This window comes from Kwoniella pini, chromosome 1 (genome assembly GCF_000512605.2).
Source record: "Kwoniella pini CBS 10737 chromosome 1, complete sequence".
Classification (NCBI taxonomy): domain Eukaryota; kingdom Fungi; phylum Basidiomycota; class Tremellomycetes; order Tremellales; family Cryptococcaceae; genus Kwoniella; species Kwoniella pini.
In genome coordinates this window covers 1,646,093-1,665,415 of record NC_091716.1, presented here as the reverse complement: position 1 = coordinate 1,665,415, position 19,323 = coordinate 1,646,093, and the positions used below count along the sequence as shown (strand labels likewise).

The following is a 19,323-nucleotide window of genomic DNA, read 5'->3' as shown; positions in this document are numbered from 1 at the left end:
ATCTTCGTCATCAGGTCTTCTTCCTCCTCTTCTTGATCTTCTTCGCATTCTTCAGTGAAGCCAATTCTAGCCAAACATCCAACTTGTCCGGTCCAAGTCCAAAATCTATCAAGGTCTCGCTATAGATATTACAAGATCAGCTCCACGACCTAGCCCGCTCATCCAAGTTTAAATGACAAAAGACATTGATGGTAAGTACGAACCTGTCATATGCCATCATAGCTGCCAGCCCAAACGCGTCCCAGCTCAATCCAACTCGACCATCTTCGCCACGGATGAACCATCCCATCTTGCCTCTCTTGGCTGCTGGAAGCTGTAACCAAATTGCTAATCTTTGTTCTTCGTACCTATCATGTAATCGAAAAATCGTTCGTAGGGGACAAGCGTGCGAAACCCGATCATGATCTTGTTCACTTTCCGAATCGTCCTCAAAGGGGTCTTCGTCTTCGTCTTCGAAGTCGGTTCCTGACAAGTCATCCGATCCATGATCGTAAGCGGGTGATTTTGAGGTTGAGCACAAGGTCCGGTCATTGTTTGATCTGCATACCCCTATTTCGCCGAGCCAATCTGCAGCTTCTACGTGATCCGACAGTACTTCACATCTGCCTTGGTCTAAAATTTTCTTGGCATATTCTAAACATTCTACAAGACTCTCCTCAGCTAAGTTTTCCCACCTTGTTTGATTTACATCATCAACGTGGTTGCCGCAAGTGGTATGGCTGGATTGGGAAGCATAACCGAGCGGCAACTCGCCCTCTCCGCTGAGCCGCGGCTTGAGCTCCTCTTTGTCTTCTTTATTGACCGCTGATCTATTTGGCGAATCTTCCCGACTGTCTGGTAGGCTGGTATCTTCGTGTTCAGGCTCAAGTCGCACAAAGGCGCGCCGTTTCACCTCGTCGATCCGTTGCGTAGTCATACTTAACAGCAGATCACACTTCATCACTTCCACCTCCATCTTGATTCTACGTGGTCTCCTAGCGTCTTCTTCTCCCATATTTTTGTCCTTCGCTATACTTGGCTGAGCGAGGTCCCTGGCTGAGACGAGACCTTTCGAAAAGATATTTAATAGTCTAATCATGTATAATGCCTTTTCGTCACTGACAGACTCCGAGAGACAAGGGACCATTTGGAATTGCGCAGATGACTTGAGCTTGGACGGGGCGATTGAACGAGCAGGTTGAGTTTGAAGTGAAGTAATCAGTTGTCGGGTTTGTGAAAGAAGGGGTGAGAGGTAGTGATATTTGGTTTCTGTAGGAGGGAAAATCGATCCCAGTATGTGTTTGTCCAATTCTTCCTTGGAGAGTGCGGTATCAAGTAAGTGAAGTATAAAGAAGCCTCGTATACATTGTTCAAGAGCAGTTTGCAGATCCCTCCGATCCCGTTCCAGCTCAGGTTGTCCTCTGAAGGGATCATTGTCCCAAAGTCCTCTGGATATCAGGTAAGCGCCAGCCAAGTACGCCCGACATAACCTCTCAATCGCATATTCGATTTTTCCATAGTCATGATCGTATCTCTGATTTGTAGAGAACTTTTTGAAGTGGGTGGCGAACTCCTTTAACCCTTCTAAAGCTTTCACTATTTCTGCTTTTGGCGGTAACGGTTCTGTTGGAGGTATTTTAGCTTGATCCAGAATTGGTTGCAGCAACTTTACAGGAGGTTCGTTTGTTGATCTTGCAGATGATCGGAACATGGATGATATTGAGAATTTATGAAACGGTAGAAGAAGTATACTAGCTATAGCACTAGGTTAGATTGCCCCATAGTGCTTTATTAGGGTACGAGATACAAGGACTCACTTTCTTTGTTGAACAACCCTTCGAGAACTGGTAGAGATGAGACCCAATCGTCCTCTTTACCTTGAAATTCCGCCATGTCCGCCCTGATATCCTACCAGCAGCGCACCATAGGAGGTCAACTGAGTTCAATCTTGGCGTTCTGGGAAGATAATGTGATGTGTATCAATCAGTGGTCGAAATCGGAAAAGTCGGCGAAATGGGTCTTATGGATTAGGTCACTTTTATAACCTGATTCATCGTTCTAAGGTGAAGTCAGAGTGAAAGATAAAAAGTAAGGATATCACAATCGATTTGTTATTGATATGTGATCTGTCACCAAGATTGATGGTGGTCAATGCACATCCTCATTCCAGACCCCAAAGGAGGGTCCGTGTGTCTTCTACTCAGGAACAATCAATCAGACAAACATCAGTACACGTCAACCACTGTCAACCATAATTTAATTAAGCGAGTCATTAGTTTTTATCCCGTTTTCACTCAGGTGGGAAGGATATTGTCAATGAGTTGAATGATACATTGAAAGACAAGAATACGATATCCCAAGTTCACTATAGCCCCGCTGTTCAGCTCAAACCTTTGGCTGTAAACGCGTCTGCATCATTAGATTCTGCGCGTCGCGTCAAATTTTCTTCGCTTTTGGTCAGATTCGTTTGCTCTGGGTCTAATGCTATCAGATATATGAAACATGAGATGACATACATGACATTATATGCGAAGATCATATTGAAAACCCCCAGAGATGTTAGACAGATATATGAGTGTCCATGACTTCCTGATTGAGTGAGAGAATGTATTTCTACAAGCAGCGAAAAAAACGAATGAGCAAAATTGAATAGATCGTCTAAAGGAGAGATGTTTCTAATAATACAAAGGGTTGCTACATGGCTAAGTGCAGTTATGGAAGCAGACTGAATGAAAGGGAACATGATTGGGAAAGCCACGTAATACAGCAAATATGATGTATGCAAAAATTATATGAAACAAATCAATCGTTGGAATTCAGAAAGATTAAGCCATTACAGGAGGCGACATATGACCACCAACGTGTATTCTACCACTTGGCGAAACATGAACATTCAAAGCTTTTTCGACATTATCGAGATCTTCTCTTGTAGTGGGAGTGTTAGAGTACGTTGAGTAATATGAGCTGCTAGTTGTCGAAGATGGTGTATCTTGAGCGATACCAGAACCGATCGGTCGACCCTGTGGGGTAGTTGCGAGTGCTCTGGGTGTTGCATTCCCGGATGTTTCAACCGGTGAAAAGTAGTTATCGAGCGAAGAAGTGGAATGCGATCTTCGTTCGGGTGTCATAGAGTTACCTCCCCAACAGAATCTATATCGCAAATCTCATTAGCCTGGATGACAGAAAAAAAGGGGTGTTCACTAAGAGCATTTACTCACTGTTCAAGGAAACTACTATAACTGCTCAGACTGTTGGCATCATCGCTCGAATCAGCTGATCTAGATGTCGGGCTCCATTTTGCTAAAGATAAATCTGGTGGTGATCTAGGCGATTCCGAAGGTGTGTCTGTTGCATTTGATTCATTTGAGGAAGAAGAGATCAACTGAGGCGGCGAGACATTCGGACTAACTTCTACGGAATCATCACCTATCGTGAACCTGGGTGTATAGGTCGATTGTCGCTTGAATGAATGAGAAGGCCGTTGAGGAGAAGGTGGCTTCGGAGGAGGAACAGTATAGGTAGAAGTAAAAGCCTTGGGCTGACTTTGCGTCGGAGTAGGTGAATCCTGATCCTGTTCTTCCAATGCAGGAGGGGATGGCCCTTGCACTTTGAGATCGGGTACGGGCGCTGCCATGGGCATGGTCGAAGCTGTAGTACTAGTAGGCGAGAAGAAGTAATCATTGGTAGTCAATGTAGCTTGATTGAACCTAGGTGAATAGAATTCCGTAGCCGCATGACCGTTGGCTTTGGTTTGATTGTTGTTACTGCCGTAATTCAACAAGCCAGTCTTGACATCCGGTAATTCTCCTGGGCGCCCCAAGGGAGAATTTGATCCTCTTCTGGTTGTAGTTTTGAGCGACGTGCCGAAGTCGTATCGAGCAGCTAAAGCAGGTCCAGCGGCAGGCAGATCTGAAGTCTTTGTGTCGATAGGCACGAAGCCTCTATTGGGTGAAGAAGAAGGCGATGACTTATCTGGACCCCTCTTACCGAAATCGAAGCTGAAGTGTCTCGTCGAGTTTGGCGAAACGGGTATCCTATCAGGTTCATCCGCCGTCAATCTATCCAATTTCGCCCTGAGGTCCGCCAATCTATCATCATTACTTGCTCCAGAAACCGACCACTGAGATGTCCTCCCGCCAACGGCTCTACCCATACCTGGCTGTAAACTTATACTATTTCTCGCAGCTCTGATACCTGGTCCTACAATTTGACGATCGACTTTCTGGAAGAGTACTTGGTAGTTTTGTCCACCATTCGAATCCCAAATCTCTCGACCTTCAGCATTATATCTGATAGCCATGAAAAGAGTTTTCTCCTCAATCTTCGCCAATATATCATTCAATTTGATACTGAAAATAAACCTATCACATTTACCGCCTTTGATTGATTCCTTGTATGTAGCAGTAACTTCGGAGGTGGTTTGCCACCAATCGAATGTAAAACGAATTGCGACCCATTTTTGAAAAGCGATATTTGCACAAACTACTACCCCCTTGAGAGCTTTTCGGTCTTCCTCTAAGAAGAGGGACTCAAGGTAAAGCTCAGAATCAGGAGGGTGCGAAGTTGGGAAATTAGGTAAAGAAACAGTTAAAACTTTCTTTACTTCTCTTTCTTCATCTGTCGATGATGGGAATGGGAATTCGTCTCCTTCTGAAGTTGTATCTGCTGTTGGTGATCCGTCTCGGGATACCACTTGAGGTTTTTGATCATGTAGGAAAAGCTTTACTCGCTCCAACTGAGAATCAAAGTGTACGTACTTTGGACAACTCGGTGTGGAAGGACAAGATTTCGATTCGTACCGTGGTGATGATAACGTTTCTCTGTCATGTATCGGTGTGCCATTGGGTAAAAGGGGTCCACCATATTTCAACGCAGATTTGAGAATTTCTCCGGATTTCTTACGTATCAGTCGTGATGTATATGGTGAAGGTATACTTGCGCTTTGAATTTCTTGCGGTTGGGGAAGGGGTACGATACCATCGAAGTTTAATTTGAGGCCATTCTCTCTCCGCCTTGGTGGAATATGTTGTACGCTGGTCATCAATGCGGCTTCGGATCGAGCACGTATGGGATGTCGTCTAGGCATGAAGGTTGTAGGTGAAGAGGTAGAGGTATTTGTCGATCCCGGATTGTTATTAGATGTATGGTAATCGAAACGTTTTGATGGGATTGGTGGTGTGCGATCAGGTGAATTTGCGGCTGAACTTGCTGCTGAACTACTCGCACTTGCATTTGCACCATCAGCCATTTCGGTGAAGCCAAACAACCTCGGTCTTCTTCCTCGTTTGGCCGAAAGCTGGAGCGAATCTGTGGTCATCGCTATCGTCTTCTTTGGTGGCGATCTGACTTCTGGTAAAGTTTGAAGAGGGATCGTCGCAGCGATAGGTGACGTCACAACTGGTAATGTTTTGGTTGTCACTGATGGACTGGCAGTGGGAGAAGCATCCCTTGACCCGTTGGGTGATGTACTCAACCGCGAATCTATTGGTTTGGTTGGAAAAGAAAAAGGTGTGACAGATGCCGATAATGTTGTGGTAGGCGCTTGTTCCGAAGTTGGAGAAGTTATTCTTTCTGGTGTAGGCGGAGATACGAATATCGATGAGATGTAGTCAGTGGATCTGTAAGATCAGGAGACGTCAGCTCATTGATCTTGTCTTACTTTGCTTCTTGACTTGTAAAGTCTGTTCCTGATACCATCAAATCAAAGGAGGATATGATCTCAGTTCGAGAATGTTGAAGATCACATATACTCACTTCTGTTTTCTCATGGCCCAATGTAATCCATGCATGGATGGTTGTGGTCTCTCACCACCCACTATCGACTCCACACTATCTTCTTCCATTGCGTTAGGCGTAGTGACTACTGCAGTGGAGGCTGAGTAAGGCATACGATCCCAAACTGAGGACAAGGGATCTAATGCAAGTACTCTGTTGCCTCCTAAAGTAGCAAGCAGTGAAGACGGAGTCGCCAAACGTAATCCAGAAGCGTGCGGCAAGTGGTGTTGTGTGTCCAGGAATAAAGGAATCGGGACCGAAACACTAGGCAATATCGGCGGTTTGTCAATCACAGGTGAAGTATGATTGTTTTCAGGTAAATTGATTGTATCCTCTATTATTGGTGAAGGGGGTGGTGTGGGATAAAACTCTTCTGCCTGAATTTTGATTGACGTAGTGGGCTTGTCGTATTGATAATGAGACTTGCCCGATATGTTCCTGTCGACCGCTGTTGATGAAGAAATGGTCATGTGGAAGAGTAAGCTAAGGTATTATAGTGTGTTTGAAAGAATAGAGGAAGGGAGCGAACGGTAGGGAAGGCTAAAATTATTCTTTGGGCTGAATCGAAATCCCTCGTCGAAAAAAAAAACGCAAGAGAAGGAACAAAAAATTGTTTGAAGACAGGTTGATCACGAAAATTCTCTTCAAGGCGGTAGTGGTAACAACATTGAACGATAGTCTAAAAGGTGTTTATACCAGGTTGACCATAATCATCGTCAAGAGAATAATCATAGATCGATAAGATGACTTTCAAGAATTGTAAATTTCTGATCAAGTGATATGGGGATATGAGGAGGCCCCATTGACAGGAATGATCATGAACAGAATGGGACGATCATTCATTCAAATGAAAAGGAAAAAAAGGAGGAATAAGAGAGGAATTTTTACTGGAACTCACCAAATCAACTAACAGCCTTCTATGTTGTAAATTGATTACTTGATGATGTAGACAAAATATTCTAATATTTTCCCACGTATTTTTCGCCTTTCCTTGTTGGAAATTGATTTGCGACTTCGATAATGTTGTTTTAGGAACGCGACAATCGTATACCAAGCTTACCCAAAAAAAAGCCTTTGACGTGTTATCTGTTCTATCGGATAGTACAAATAAAAAAAGTAATCACCAACGTGAAAGAAGTGCGTAAAGTTCAACTGATGGTAATTTAAAGTTATTCACAAATAATAGATCTAGACTCAATAGATTTTGATTGAATTATTGCGGCAAAAACTAATTGAAAATATTTGAATTGTTGGTTTAAAGGTAAAGCTACAAATGGTCTGTCAATTCTGAATGAAGAATAATTTTTGTGTATACTACAAGCAACTTCGGAATCAATCAATAATGGGACATGTAGTAGTGATGTCTGCTCAACTAATAGAGCGAAAAACTTAGAGACGACATAAATTCGCGTTGCTCGTTGGTTCGGAGTGGCACGGCATGATTACAATTATTCACATTATTCACTCGTAAAAATGTAGATGAAGAATTGAGGGAAAGTGAGTAGGGCAAGTGAAAAAGCTCAATAGTTCAGGGAAATTCTTATTTGGGTACAAAAAGTATGACGAAGCTTTTTTTTCTCCTTCAGGGTTTTTGAATCAATAGTTGAGGGGCATACGGAGGGCAAGAAAAACACCCAAAAAAAACTTTCACGTAAAAATTTATATACCGTATCGTAGCAAGGTTTGGTTCGCATTCGCGACTGATTAGAAGTTTTTTCTAATTGATTTACCATCTAAAAAGTCTAGTTGGAACACCGGGAACCTATTTTATTGATGCTAAATTCAAGAGCGTTACATGATATCATAAAGGTGAGAAATGATCAAGTACCAATATGACTAATTAGAAGACTATTAATGACCGTGATCCGCAAATGCATTCAAGCCTGCCCAACGGATTGTGGGTATCTGCAGCCACTTGATCATTCGTAGCTCTTTTGTAGGGGATCCATATGAATCAGTTGAAGAGGGCTTCCCAAGATATTACATAAAATTTCGCAGGAGTCTCCCTTTGAGTCCTGACGGAGTATCCATTGAATGACGGTGGGGCGTTTTCTATCTTGTTCAGGGTTTATCGAAAATTAGATAATGTCGATCCTCAAGGTGTTTCCACACCATCAAGGTCGTATCCTCATTCAAAATATTTGGGTTTTTGTTCCTGATGCCTTGCGGCAATAGCGATTGTGTGGTCAAACTCGACAAAATTGATAATTAGGAAATCACTTTTCCTTTCGATATACAGCTGATTCCGCTGTTTAAATGAAATCTCGTAAGCTCAACTAACCAATTGTGAGAAACACCATCCAGTAACAAATGACTGTCAAACAAGCTTATTCATCGGCATAGATTAAAAATGATTATCGTTAAAACCAACTAAAGCGGCACCCCATGTGGGACTTTTATTGTTCATGTGAGCAGATCCGCATGGGGCTGAGTATTCTTAGCGAAGTAACGAGAAAGGTTTGAAGAGTTTCCGCCATGATAAGCGAGTACAAAGTGGGGCAGGGGGAATCAAGCGAGATCAGGTGCATAATAAGGTACTTCATAACAAGCGATAGGATTCACAACAACATACATACGACTAATTGTAATTAGAAGAAACATAAAATTCAATAGCACTCAGCCGTCCTACTCTTTTTCTTTTCAGCCCTGCTCCGATTGCAAGATTTATACTGGTTGTTCGATTCTAGTTTCGAATGACATTTCCCTCCTTTAGGTCTGATGACAATTTGACAAGATGCACAAATTACTTGTGAATCACATTTAGTCCTATTGGTCCATAATTGACACTGTCAACTATCATTCTCTCTATTGATTTGAAGAAAGAATCGACATATAGTCCTCAATAAACTTACCAAAATAAGCCCCAAGGGAAAAATAGTACACCAGCTACAATACCCATTGTACCATATACGGTCTTTGGTGAATGTCCCCAAGGATTAATACATTTTCTTTCATTTTCGATCAATCCTCGAGAATCGATTTCTGAATCTATTTGTCGATAGTATTCAGCTTACACTTCTAACTATAATCATGAAAAACCTACTCACTATAGAATGATTGCGTAACTTGCTTGCTTATTTCATTCTCCGATGGTAAATCAGAAGGTCTTCTTTCTATAGGAGAAGGATCTCTTGGGGTTGTGTACTTTTGAATTTGATCATACGAAGGTGGATTGTTATTTGAATCTTGTCGAGAAGTAATCATGTTGATTTGGTCCTTCTCGAATGATTTCGATGTATCGTCAATCTTGTGCCTTTGTTGATGCCAGTCTGTCTTTCGTCTTTGTTTGTTCTTATTACAGCACATGGTCGTAATGTAAATTGGCCTTTCTTTATGGGAGCTTTGACAAGATCTTAAGGGGCAGAGGATAAATTGTACTTTGAACGTGTGATTATCATTCGGTCCCCAAATCGAATCCCTTTATATATCTTTCAAAACATTTCATATCTCACAAAGAACGGTCATGCATCCCGTACACATCTACAAATAGGCCCCTCTACATCATTTGTATCGAAAGAGCAATGTCCGTGCAAGTCGATGATTTCATCATTCGATTTTATAGAAAATCCTACAGAAAGGTGAAAGATCTCGGTGATTCATCACCGCCTTCTTCGGAGTTCAACATCTTCTTCCGTTTTAATCTTCGAAAACGCCACTTTGCGTATTTACAAGGAATAAAAATCGTATGAACACAAAAGGTATGATCATTGTTCTTACATGCTGTATGATGCATCCATTTGTATGCTATGTCAGTATCACAAGGATAAAGCGCCAACAATATTCCGTTCCTTGCTTGAACAACGAGACACAGCGACTTTATTTCCCACTTTCCACCATTATTGATTTCATGCGATATTTTCTGGTGGTCCAGGTAAAGTTGGACATCTATCAGGTATATACCAACTCAATGCCGACCATGTACAATAATCTCTACTATTTCTTTTGGATTCACGAATTTTATGAACAATCATCATCAATGGATATCCTCTTGACCAGTTGACTAATTTCATTTTGAATTTTATCAATCTTTCGTTCCTCTTCATTAAGAACCAAAAAAAAAAAAAAAAAAGAAAAAAAACTCACCTAACCACCAATTTATTATAGGAATTCTCAATATAAAATTATTCCATTTATACCAATTCTGTTCATAAGCAACTTTGACTTTAGGGTTCATATAAATTTTAACAGGTCTATTATAATGATATCTGTGAAGATCATATGAGATTAAAAAACATTCTGAATGATCACATTCTGGTATATTTGAAGTTCGAAATTTAATTGGTAATTCTATTTTTGGTGAATTTACTGATCCAGGATATGTTGTCACTTTCGAAAATATTAATTAAAATCGGGATTTATAGGTAGGATTGAAAGAATCAGATTAACTCACAATTATCAATCATTCTCCAACCTCTCTTTTCCATATTAAAATTTGAATGACCTAATTCTAAATCTTCAATATTCGAATTTGATAAATGATCATCATATTGTTGAAATAAAAAAGGTCTAGCATCTAAAATAGTAATTCCATTCCAACATGCTGAAACTTGTATCGTATCTTCTTTTTAAATTTTCTTTAATGATATGGGATCATGAATATAAGGCCAAGAATTTGACATTGGCGTACCACATATATCTCTTGCTACCCAAGTATCATAAAGACCTGTAAAATTACAATCAGTATAACCAATACTTATTATACATGATTATCTCAAGTTTCTTATTGATGAGGTGAATTGTAAAATAACTATAGAGATAAGAAAGGCAAAGTTTACCTGATGGACAAAAATCAATTGCACAAACTTGATCATAATCACCAAATTCACTAATATTTCCATCATATTTAAATCTAGTATCAAGTAAATTAATTAAATCTTGATTGTTAAACCAAACATCACCTAAAAAAAATATTTTAGTAAAATCTTTATAATTATTTAATCTAATTTTTTTAATTATCAGATTGAATTGGTTCTAAAGCTTTATTTCTTAATTTTGATAAATATTTTATACGTTCTATAGATGTTATAAATGGCCACCAATTATCATTATTATTTTCAATTATTATTCTATTAGATATTGATAAATCATTTAAAGTATTATTTAATTTTTTAAAAATTTCTTTAGTGGATGGAATCTTTAGAATTTGATTCATATATTGATAAAAAAAGTATTTTCACTACCCACTATATTACAAATTTTTAACATTAGTGATCTGTTTTTCTTTCTTTTTGATAATGAATTATTAAAGGAGAAAATACTTGTATCATTACAAGTAGGTTATTAAGAATTTGAAATTTACAATAAGTTATAAATTTGATTAATTGATTTGACCATTCAGGTAAAACATCTTGATTATCATGTAAATTAGCAGCTATAAAATAATTTGTTTAATACCTTGAATTTCTTTTGGCAATTGACGAGGATAAGATCGAAGAACATTTGGCGAATCAATATATGATGGTGGAATGAAACCAAGGTTAAATAGGTACAAGAAGAATATTGTTGATAAGCCAAGTCGAATTTTCTTTGATTTGGTAAATTTTGATAATACTTTTAAATAATTTTCTCTTTTAAACACTATTTCATATGACAATGTTGAGATATTAATAATAGTCCAGCCGAATAGAATCAATAATACACCAACATATATGTGAATTGATTAAAACCAAGGATAAATGAACCATAATTTGATTGGTAAACCTATACCGATTATTATGAATATCATGAATATTTTGTCACTTGTTTTGGAGATTGGTAAGAAATTATGAATGAGGGATGAAGAGTTGTCAGAAAGCCATTTGTAGAGACCAAGGGGCTGTTTGTTCTCATGTTGATTAATTTCGCTCTCATCTTCTTGATTCTCCACTTCGTCTAGAATATCTAGTGATGTTGATCGAGAATTACTATTTGATAACCTAGAGGAACTTCGAAAACCATCATGGGTCAAGAGTATACCTGCTTCTTCGTCATCCTTGACCAGGCTCTTCTGGAAAGCTTGTATAAAGCTGTTGAGACGGGGAAAGGGTGAAAATCGTCCAAGCGTATATGCAATTAACTTGATTTTTGTGAGATGTTAGTTGAAATCTAATAGATTTCACCAACTTGGCGGAAAAGATGAAATACAAATCATCGCAAACGATAGCTGTTCGATTACTCTTTAATCGATTGTATGACAACAAAGGATTAAGAATATATCATCGCAGACAAAGGAGTCTCTTTAGAGTCAGGGATTGAGATGAAACATACACAGTATTACACATTACACAGTGAGTTTTGACCATCACAGCCAATGTCAGTGCCGCGACGTTCACGCTGGATGAATAAGCACAGCGTTACGGACCTTTCCTTCGTTTTTGATCCATCTCAATACGACTACGTATCAAGCACATATATTGTGCTGTGGAATGAAACACCCAACTTTCCCCTCGAAAGGGTCAGGAAAAAGGTAGTTATGTTGCGCGTAGAATCCGCGCAATTCAGGTTGTTATGCGTTGGAAATTGGAGAAATATAGACCGAAAAAGTACGATCGATATTTTAGTCGTCGATTTAATGACAGGTGAATTTTTAACATGATTTTACATTTTATGCAGGATATTTGATATATTGATAAATTCACAAGAGCGTCGTCTCATGTATCGAAACAATACAGGAATGAACGACTATATACTATACAAATACAATTTACCAGAAGAGGTTCATCAATCTCATATTTAAACTTCACTAATTTACTTATGCTCGTGTGTGCGTTATAACTTTATCTCATAATCTCGTTACTTTCTTTTTTTTGTAAACAAAATGTCCACACCTAAAAAAAACCTTGACCATTGCCATTTTTACTCATCCCAATGTTTTGCTTGAGCTCCAGGTAAAGGAGGACATCGATCAGGTAAATGAGGTGATAATGCTGACCAAGTACAATAATCTCTTCTTCTACCTGCTTTTTCCCATATCCAATCAACAAAGTAAAATGGATAACCTCGACTCCAATTCTCTACAAAAGTGATTATTTGTCAATCAAATCCATCAAAGAGCCGAGGTAAAAAACTCACCCAACCACCATTGAATTACAGGGACCCTTAAAACCTTGTTATGCCAAACGAACCATTTTTTTTCATATGCTAATTTGACAGTAGGATTCATATATATCCTAGGTGGTCTTTCAACCGAGTCGTATAATCTGTGCAAGTCATATCCTATCAAAAAGCATTCGGAGTGATCACATGCTGATATATTGGAAGTTCTGAACTGAATTGGGAGAGTCAAGGTTGGAGAAAATACCGAGTTGGGATAAGTGGCTTAAGGGAAACAATCAATCGTCAGCTGTATATCCCACTTCTTGCGAGGTATATTTGAAGCTCGATATACGGGATGACAGTAGAAAACACGAAAAGATAAGAGAACTCACGATTATCAACCATTTTCCAACCTCTCTTTATCATTTGATATTCTCCCTCTAAAGCTGGATTTTCAGGTTCTATCATTTCTTCCGTTGGCGGTTTATAAAGGAAAGGTCCAGATTTAAATACTACAGCACCGTTCCAACATGAAGAAACTTCGAATGGTTCTTCCTCTTCCAATTTCTCAATCGTGACCGGGTCTTTGATGTACGGCCAAAATGGTCGAAGAGGTGTACCGCATATATCCCTTGATGCCCAGGTATCGTATAACCCTAGAGTCATATCGCAATTTCGCAATTTAGCTTCATGATCACTGGCGGTTCAGAAAGGATATACTCACCTGAAGCACCGAAATCCAATGCGCATACTTGATCATACTCATCTTGACCTTCTACTTTTGTCGCTATCAGTCTAACTAAACTTTTCCATGTGAAATATACGTCGTTCAGGAAGATGACTTTTGTAAATCCTGCATAACCATCTAATCTAATTGATGGGTCGGTAGATTGAATAGGTTCTAAAGCTTTATTACGAGCACTGGCTAAATAACCTATCCTCTCTGGAGAGGTACTATAAGGCCACCAATGTTTATCATCTTGTGCCGTTATTATACGTCTACCCACACCTTTGTCAAATAACGTTTGATTGAGTGAAGATAAGAGGGTTTTAGTTGAATCATGGGAATTTGATTCGTAAATTGATACAAAGACATTATCATTACCGACTATCTCACGTTGTCAACAATCAGTCACCACTAAAAAGGAAGAAGAGAAAGAGAAGACTCACGATGATCAATTAATTTAACTAATTCTGTTGACCAACTAGGTAATATATCTTGACTATCATGTAAATTTGCAGCTATAAAGTATTTTTCATTTCCATTTGTATTCAATCTAGGTAATTCTTCTTGAGGTACAATTAAACCCAAATAAGCAAGGTAAAGTAAGAAAAATGTTGAAGATAATAAAATAGTTCTTTTGGTAGTTCCAAATTTATTGAAATATAATTTTGAAGAACAAGAAGAAGTGGAAGGATGTCGATGATGAAGTGTATCTGATTTTTCCCTTATAATTTGATAAGACACTAAACTATAGTAAATAGTTCTTAACCAAGTTATCGTTACCCAACCTACCAATATAGTAAGTAAACATAGGAAAGCAGGTATCGTCGTTGGAAAAGGGAAAATGATGAATAAAACACCTCCTATTCCAATTCCAAGTAATATTATTGTAATCAATAATAAATCTAAGTGAAATCTTCGTGAGTGCTTTATAGGATTGTTGAGAGAAGTTGGTGATGTGGGTGAAGTTGGAGATAAGGATAAATCTGTATCGTATGGAGGAGGTAATTCGCTATGTCCATCTACATCATCTTCTTCCCTTTCTTGCACTTCCTCGTTATTTATAACATCCCTATGTGGTTCATGAATACTATTTCTCCACGATAACAATCTATAACTATCTTCTTGATTCCTTTCTTCAACATTTTGTCTTTCATCTAACCTTCCCAAATTCTTTATTCGATCTGTCAGTACTTCTACTGCGTACAAAGCTTGACTAAAAGGTGAAGATATTCGTTTATCCATCGGATGAATAATTTCTTCCCCTTTTAGCTGAACAGTGACAGCGAATTGATTATTCTTTCACCCGAATCAAGCCAGACCAAAGCTCTACGTGTTTTAGGGATCTTGATATCGCAATATTCAGTTTGATTATCCAATCCAATAAGAGTTATTAATACGTCGGGAAGAAGGAGCGTTTAGATTGAAATGGTAATGGTGCCACGGTGTTAAGGTTGTGATTTTTAGGTAATATTGAGGGTTGTTGAAAATGAATGTAATTAATCTTAACGATGCAGAAGTGTTATAGTATCTATTGATGATGATGATGATGATGATGATGATGATGATGATGCTGATGCTGATGATGGTAATTGTTGGAAAACCACAGCATCCGGGTGAAAAACGCCCCTTACAGCAATATAAAAGATAAAAACAGAAGGAATGAGAAAATACACGTGCGAATAGATAGATTAGTATAAAAAGAGTGTGTAAGTGTGTAAATTCAATTCCATCAAAGCTTTGTTTCCGATGTGCTGCGAGACGAAAGGAAGGAAGAGAGTAAGGAGTGATGGTTTTGATCAAAATGAAATAAATCTCGCTCGCCGTTCAATGCGGAGACCGGTACGTCGGGTTTTCCCTTGTCACTAATATCTTAGCTAAAAACAAAGGTGCCCGTTATACTAAGGTACCTATTATCAATTACGATATAAACATTATTTTATCTTTTTGTGTTTATCTTGATTAAAATAGGGATAAAGAGAATTACTCTAATAGGTTATTAGGGTAAATGATAAATATATGAAATGAAAGGATTCAATTGAAATTGAAAACCTGAAACGCAGTAAAAGCGCAGCTAAACACGAGAGAAAGGAATCATCTGGGATAGAAATATGATCAACGTTCCTTATGTTCTACTTCTTGGAAAACCTTGGGTTTTATTGAGCTATCACGCTTCGGAGCAATTACAATAATATATCTTTTTATTGACCTTTTCCCTTAAAAACCGCTCCCTTGTGATCTTTCTCTCTGAATTGAGGTTAAAAATATATCAAATCTGTTACTCTCGGTCATATATAGAAATGACGATTTGATCGTCATAAACCCATGTATGTATATATCTGTTAACACACTTGAAATTTAGAAAGTGTGGAGAAGATCGATCATTTTATCACGTAAAAATAATAGCCCCATTGAAGCCAAGTAACCCAAACTTCGGAAACCTCGTTAATTGATCGACCTCACTTGGCAATCTGGGGAATGCTAAGAGAGTTCACATAATCAGGGGAGAAGGATGTAAAAAGCGGAATCAAATGGTGCAAATGGTTTCAGGCGAGGCACGCACTGCACGTGTCATTTATATTATTTTTTAGACGTCTGAATGCATCTCATTTGTGGCCATGACATCCATTCATATATTGACGAGCCCGTGACCGATATATACAGACTCGCAATCCTGTTCATAAATCATTTTTGCCGCTTGATTTGCTCAACTAAGGACGCAATTTAGCTTGCAATTCCTGGGTGACAATCTTCTTATAACTTTCAACGTCTCCTAAAAATTTAGTGACTTTACCGTCTGCACAAACCCAGAGCTACAGAATTCGCATGGTCAGCGAGCAATTCGATACAGCGAGATAGGATGATAATACTCACTTGATTGGAAGTATTGGTGATGAATCGTTCATCATGCGAAATTGAAATGACTCCACCTTTGAAAACTTTAATAGCTTCTATCAACGCATCGATACCTTCGATATCCAAGTGATTGGAAGGCTATATAATATATTAAGCATCGTTAGTCGACACATACTCTCAATGAAAAAGAAAAAGAAAGACAAGAAACTTGCCTCATCCAATAAAAGGATATGTGGTTTTTGCATACTCAAAACAGCAAATGCTACTCTAGCTTTTTGACCTCCAGAAAGAGTTTCAATCTTTTGTAAACCAGTTAAACCAGTAATACCAAAAGAACCAAGATGAGATCTATATTCTTGTTCTACTTTCCCAGGGAATTTAGATTGCAAGAAAGCCACAGGAGAAACAGTCATATCAAGTTGATTTACGAAATGTTGTGTGAAATATGAGATTCTACATCTTGAATTATGAGTTGCTCTTCCATCTATAGGTTGTAAATCTCCTGTAAGTAATTTAATCATTGTTGATTTACCCGCTCCATTAGGTCCAATAACTGCTATTCTACTATCCATTTGTACGTCGATATTGACGTTCTGCAGGATTATTTTTTCAGGTGAATAACCGAAAGTTGCTTCATCAAGTTGTAATAATGGTGGAGAGATTTTTTCAGGATCAGGAAATTTGAATGATTCAGAATCATCTTGCTCGGGAGGTTCAAGTTCTGGTAATTTCTCCAATATCTTGATTTTGGATTGTGCTTGAGCGGCTATATGAGGATCCAGTCAGCAGTTGGTTCGGTTTTCAGGCCAGCTAAGCTAGCAGACATACCTCTATTGGCGTTATATCTCCATCGATCAATATATGCTTGAAGATGTTGTCTGTAGGTGAGTTGAGTCTCGTACTCTTTCTTCTGTTGCTTCGCTCGATCAATCTTGGTTGCGTAGAATTGCGAGAAGTTACCTTTGTAGTAGTCGAGTCGCTGAGAGTGCTGATGTATGATATCTGTGGCAACGGAATCGAGGAACGCTCTGTCGTGCGAGCTGAACAAGGGAAGCGAGATGCGAGGTCAGCATCAAAACGTTAAATAGAAGCGTGTCTTACCGAGAATAACTTACACCACAAGCAATGTTGACGGCCATGTTTGGAGGTACTCTTCAAGCCATGCAATGGCATTCAAATCCAACATATTGGAAGGTTCATCCAACATGAGCAGCTGCAATAGTATAGATCAGTCAGTCGAGCTCGGTTGTTCATTGAAAGCATCATTCTGGACCTACATCAGGCTTGACGAATAGTGCTCTTGCAAGGGCCAATCTCATTCTCCAACCACCAGAGAACGAGGAGGTGACTTTCTTTTGATCTTCTTCGGAGAAACCCAATCCCGCAAGTAAAAGACCAGCTCGAGCAGGACCAGTTTCAGCTTCCATATCAACTAAAGTCTTTTGGATCTCTCCTAATCTAGTTAAGACCTCTTCTTTTTCTTTGTCCAGCTCTTGCTTCTCTTCTTCCGAAACACCTTCAGCAGCAGTAGCTCTGTCAAGTTCTTCCATTTTGACGTTCATTTCTTTCTCTTCAGTTATATATTTATGTCTCCAAACGTCTGCTTGAAGTACTGATTCAAGAGCTGTCGTACTATCTCCACTAATTTCTTGCTCGACGTATCTAAGAAGTCAAGATCGGTTTGGCACATCTTCACACGAAGGGACTGAATCTTGTGACTTACAAGACTGAAATATGCATTGGGATAGGTACTTCTCTCAAAGCCAAATGTCTTAATAATGTGGATTTACCAATACCATTTCTACCTATAAGACCATATCTTCTACCATGAGCCATTGTAAGAGTAGCACCGGCCCTATGATAAAATTCCAAAAAAAAAAAACAAAAGTAAGTAATTGAAATTTTTTAATCTTTTTGAAAAAAGAAAAAAAAAATAAAAAAAATAAATACACACAAAATTCTATTAGAAGCGAAAGAAACATCAATATTATTTAAATGAATATCTTTTGATTTTCCTTTTGCAGAACCAGATAAATCTAAAGGATTAACTTTCATATACATTTCTTCATAAGATTGTTTATTTTTATTTAATTGTTCAATTAATTTTGAACCTTGATATAAATCTCTTTTTGATCTTTTTTCAATTTTTGCTTTTAATTTTGCTTCTGCTTTTGCTAATTTATTTAAATCAACTCTTGATGCTTGTCCTTTTGTATTTGATTCTAAATCTACTTTTCCTGACATTGCAATTGTTGCTGACATTGCTTGTGATCTCATATGTATTGTTTTATCTAATTTTGTTGCTGTATTTATTTTTCTAATTCTTTTAGAAGATTGACTTTCTAAATATTCAATTAATCGATTCATACTAAGATATATCAAAAGAGTATATCAGCATGAAAAGATTATGAAGATTGATCATGTAGATGATTTAAAACCATAAATTGGATATGGAAAAATCCTATAAAATGCGATGAATGACTCACAAATCATCTAAAATTTTAACATCCTTCGAACCTTCACCAATATTATCCAACATACCCCTTGTCATTCCTACGATATCATCCACTTCTTCATCTTCATCTTCAACCAATCCAGCAATATACGAAACGACAACTTCGTCCGTTTTAGGGAAAGTTCTCCTCTACAAGGAAAATAGTCAATTTAAATTCATTTAATTGGCATTATTTTATCCACCAGCACCGGGTCGTTTGATTCGAAGACTTACTATATCAGTTGCTACTTTGGCCATAGTGTATGAATACTACTGTTCGATGATTGAATTGAAGTAGAAGATCAATTATACAGATATATAATTATCTGAACGAATTCGATCAATCCGAACAAATCGCTTTTTCATCACTAGGCGGAACACTGAGCGGTGAACGCCGCAAACCTTTCAGACTCAGATATAATAATGCAGTCGCTGTTCACTGGCAAATCCACACCCTTGAATTGTGGTGTGTATGAATGGT

The 19,323-nt window shown here is 38.3% G+C and overlaps 6 protein-coding genes across 6 annotated transcripts; all 6 read right to left on the bottom strand.

Annotated features, from left to right (window-relative positions):
* Positions 1 to 10: 10 nt before the first annotated feature.
* On the bottom strand, positions 11 to 1,872 carry I206_100647 (uncharacterized protein; the record flags this gene model as incomplete). Its single annotated transcript, XM_019152457.1, has 3 exons — positions 11 to 119; positions 204 to 1,734; positions 1,797 to 1,872. The coding sequence occupies 3 exons, from the start codon at positions 1,870 to 1,872 to the stop codon at positions 11 to 13; spliced, it is 1,716 nt and encodes a 571-aa protein (XP_019014595.1).
* A 932-nt stretch (positions 1,873 to 2,804) lies between these two features.
* I206_100646 (uncharacterized protein) lies at positions 2,805 to 6,224 on the bottom strand (the record flags this gene model as incomplete). The annotated part of the gene is made up of 3 exons (XM_019152458.1): positions 2,805 to 3,129; positions 3,198 to 5,597; positions 5,734 to 6,224. 3 exons carry the CDS (start codon positions 6,222 to 6,224, stop codon positions 2,805 to 2,807), a joined length of 3,216 nt encoding a protein of 1,071 aa, XP_019014596.1.
* A 2,378-nt stretch (positions 6,225 to 8,602) lies between these two features.
* I206_100645 (uncharacterized protein) lies at positions 8,603 to 8,958 on the bottom strand (the record flags this gene model as incomplete). Its single annotated transcript, XM_019152459.1, has 2 exons — positions 8,603 to 8,742; positions 8,802 to 8,958. The coding sequence occupies 2 exons, from the start codon at positions 8,956 to 8,958 to the stop codon at positions 8,603 to 8,605; spliced, it is 297 nt and encodes a 98-aa protein (XP_019014597.1).
* A 641-nt stretch (positions 8,959 to 9,599) lies between these two features.
* I206_100644 (uncharacterized protein) lies at positions 9,600 to 10,906 on the bottom strand (the record flags this gene model as incomplete). The annotated part of the gene is made up of 6 exons (XM_019152460.1): positions 9,600 to 9,754; positions 9,838 to 10,080; positions 10,145 to 10,315; positions 10,382 to 10,417; positions 10,530 to 10,652; positions 10,765 to 10,906. 6 exons carry the CDS (start codon positions 10,904 to 10,906, stop codon positions 9,600 to 9,602), a joined length of 870 nt encoding a protein of 289 aa, XP_019014598.1.
* Positions 10,907 to 12,588: 1,682 nt separating this feature from the next.
* Positions 12,589 to 14,737, bottom strand: I206_100643 (uncharacterized protein; the record flags this gene model as incomplete). The annotated part of the gene is made up of 5 exons (XM_019152461.1): positions 12,589 to 12,746; positions 12,805 to 13,050; positions 13,161 to 13,424; positions 13,493 to 13,876; positions 13,939 to 14,737. The coding sequence occupies 5 exons, from the start codon at positions 14,735 to 14,737 to the stop codon at positions 12,589 to 12,591; spliced, it is 1,851 nt and encodes a 616-aa protein (XP_019014599.1).
* A 1,466-nt stretch (positions 14,738 to 16,203) lies between these two features.
* On the bottom strand, positions 16,204 to 19,100 carry I206_100642 (uncharacterized protein; the record flags this gene model as incomplete). Its single annotated transcript, XM_070202246.1, has 10 exons — positions 16,204 to 16,305; positions 16,367 to 16,486; positions 16,561 to 17,114; positions 17,177 to 17,388; positions 17,464 to 17,561; positions 17,626 to 18,010; positions 18,072 to 18,203; positions 18,303 to 18,716; positions 18,835 to 18,992; positions 19,077 to 19,100. 10 exons carry the CDS (start codon positions 19,098 to 19,100, stop codon positions 16,204 to 16,206), a joined length of 2,199 nt encoding a protein of 732 aa, XP_070058347.1.
* Between the last annotated feature and the right edge of the window lie 223 nt (positions 19,101 to 19,323).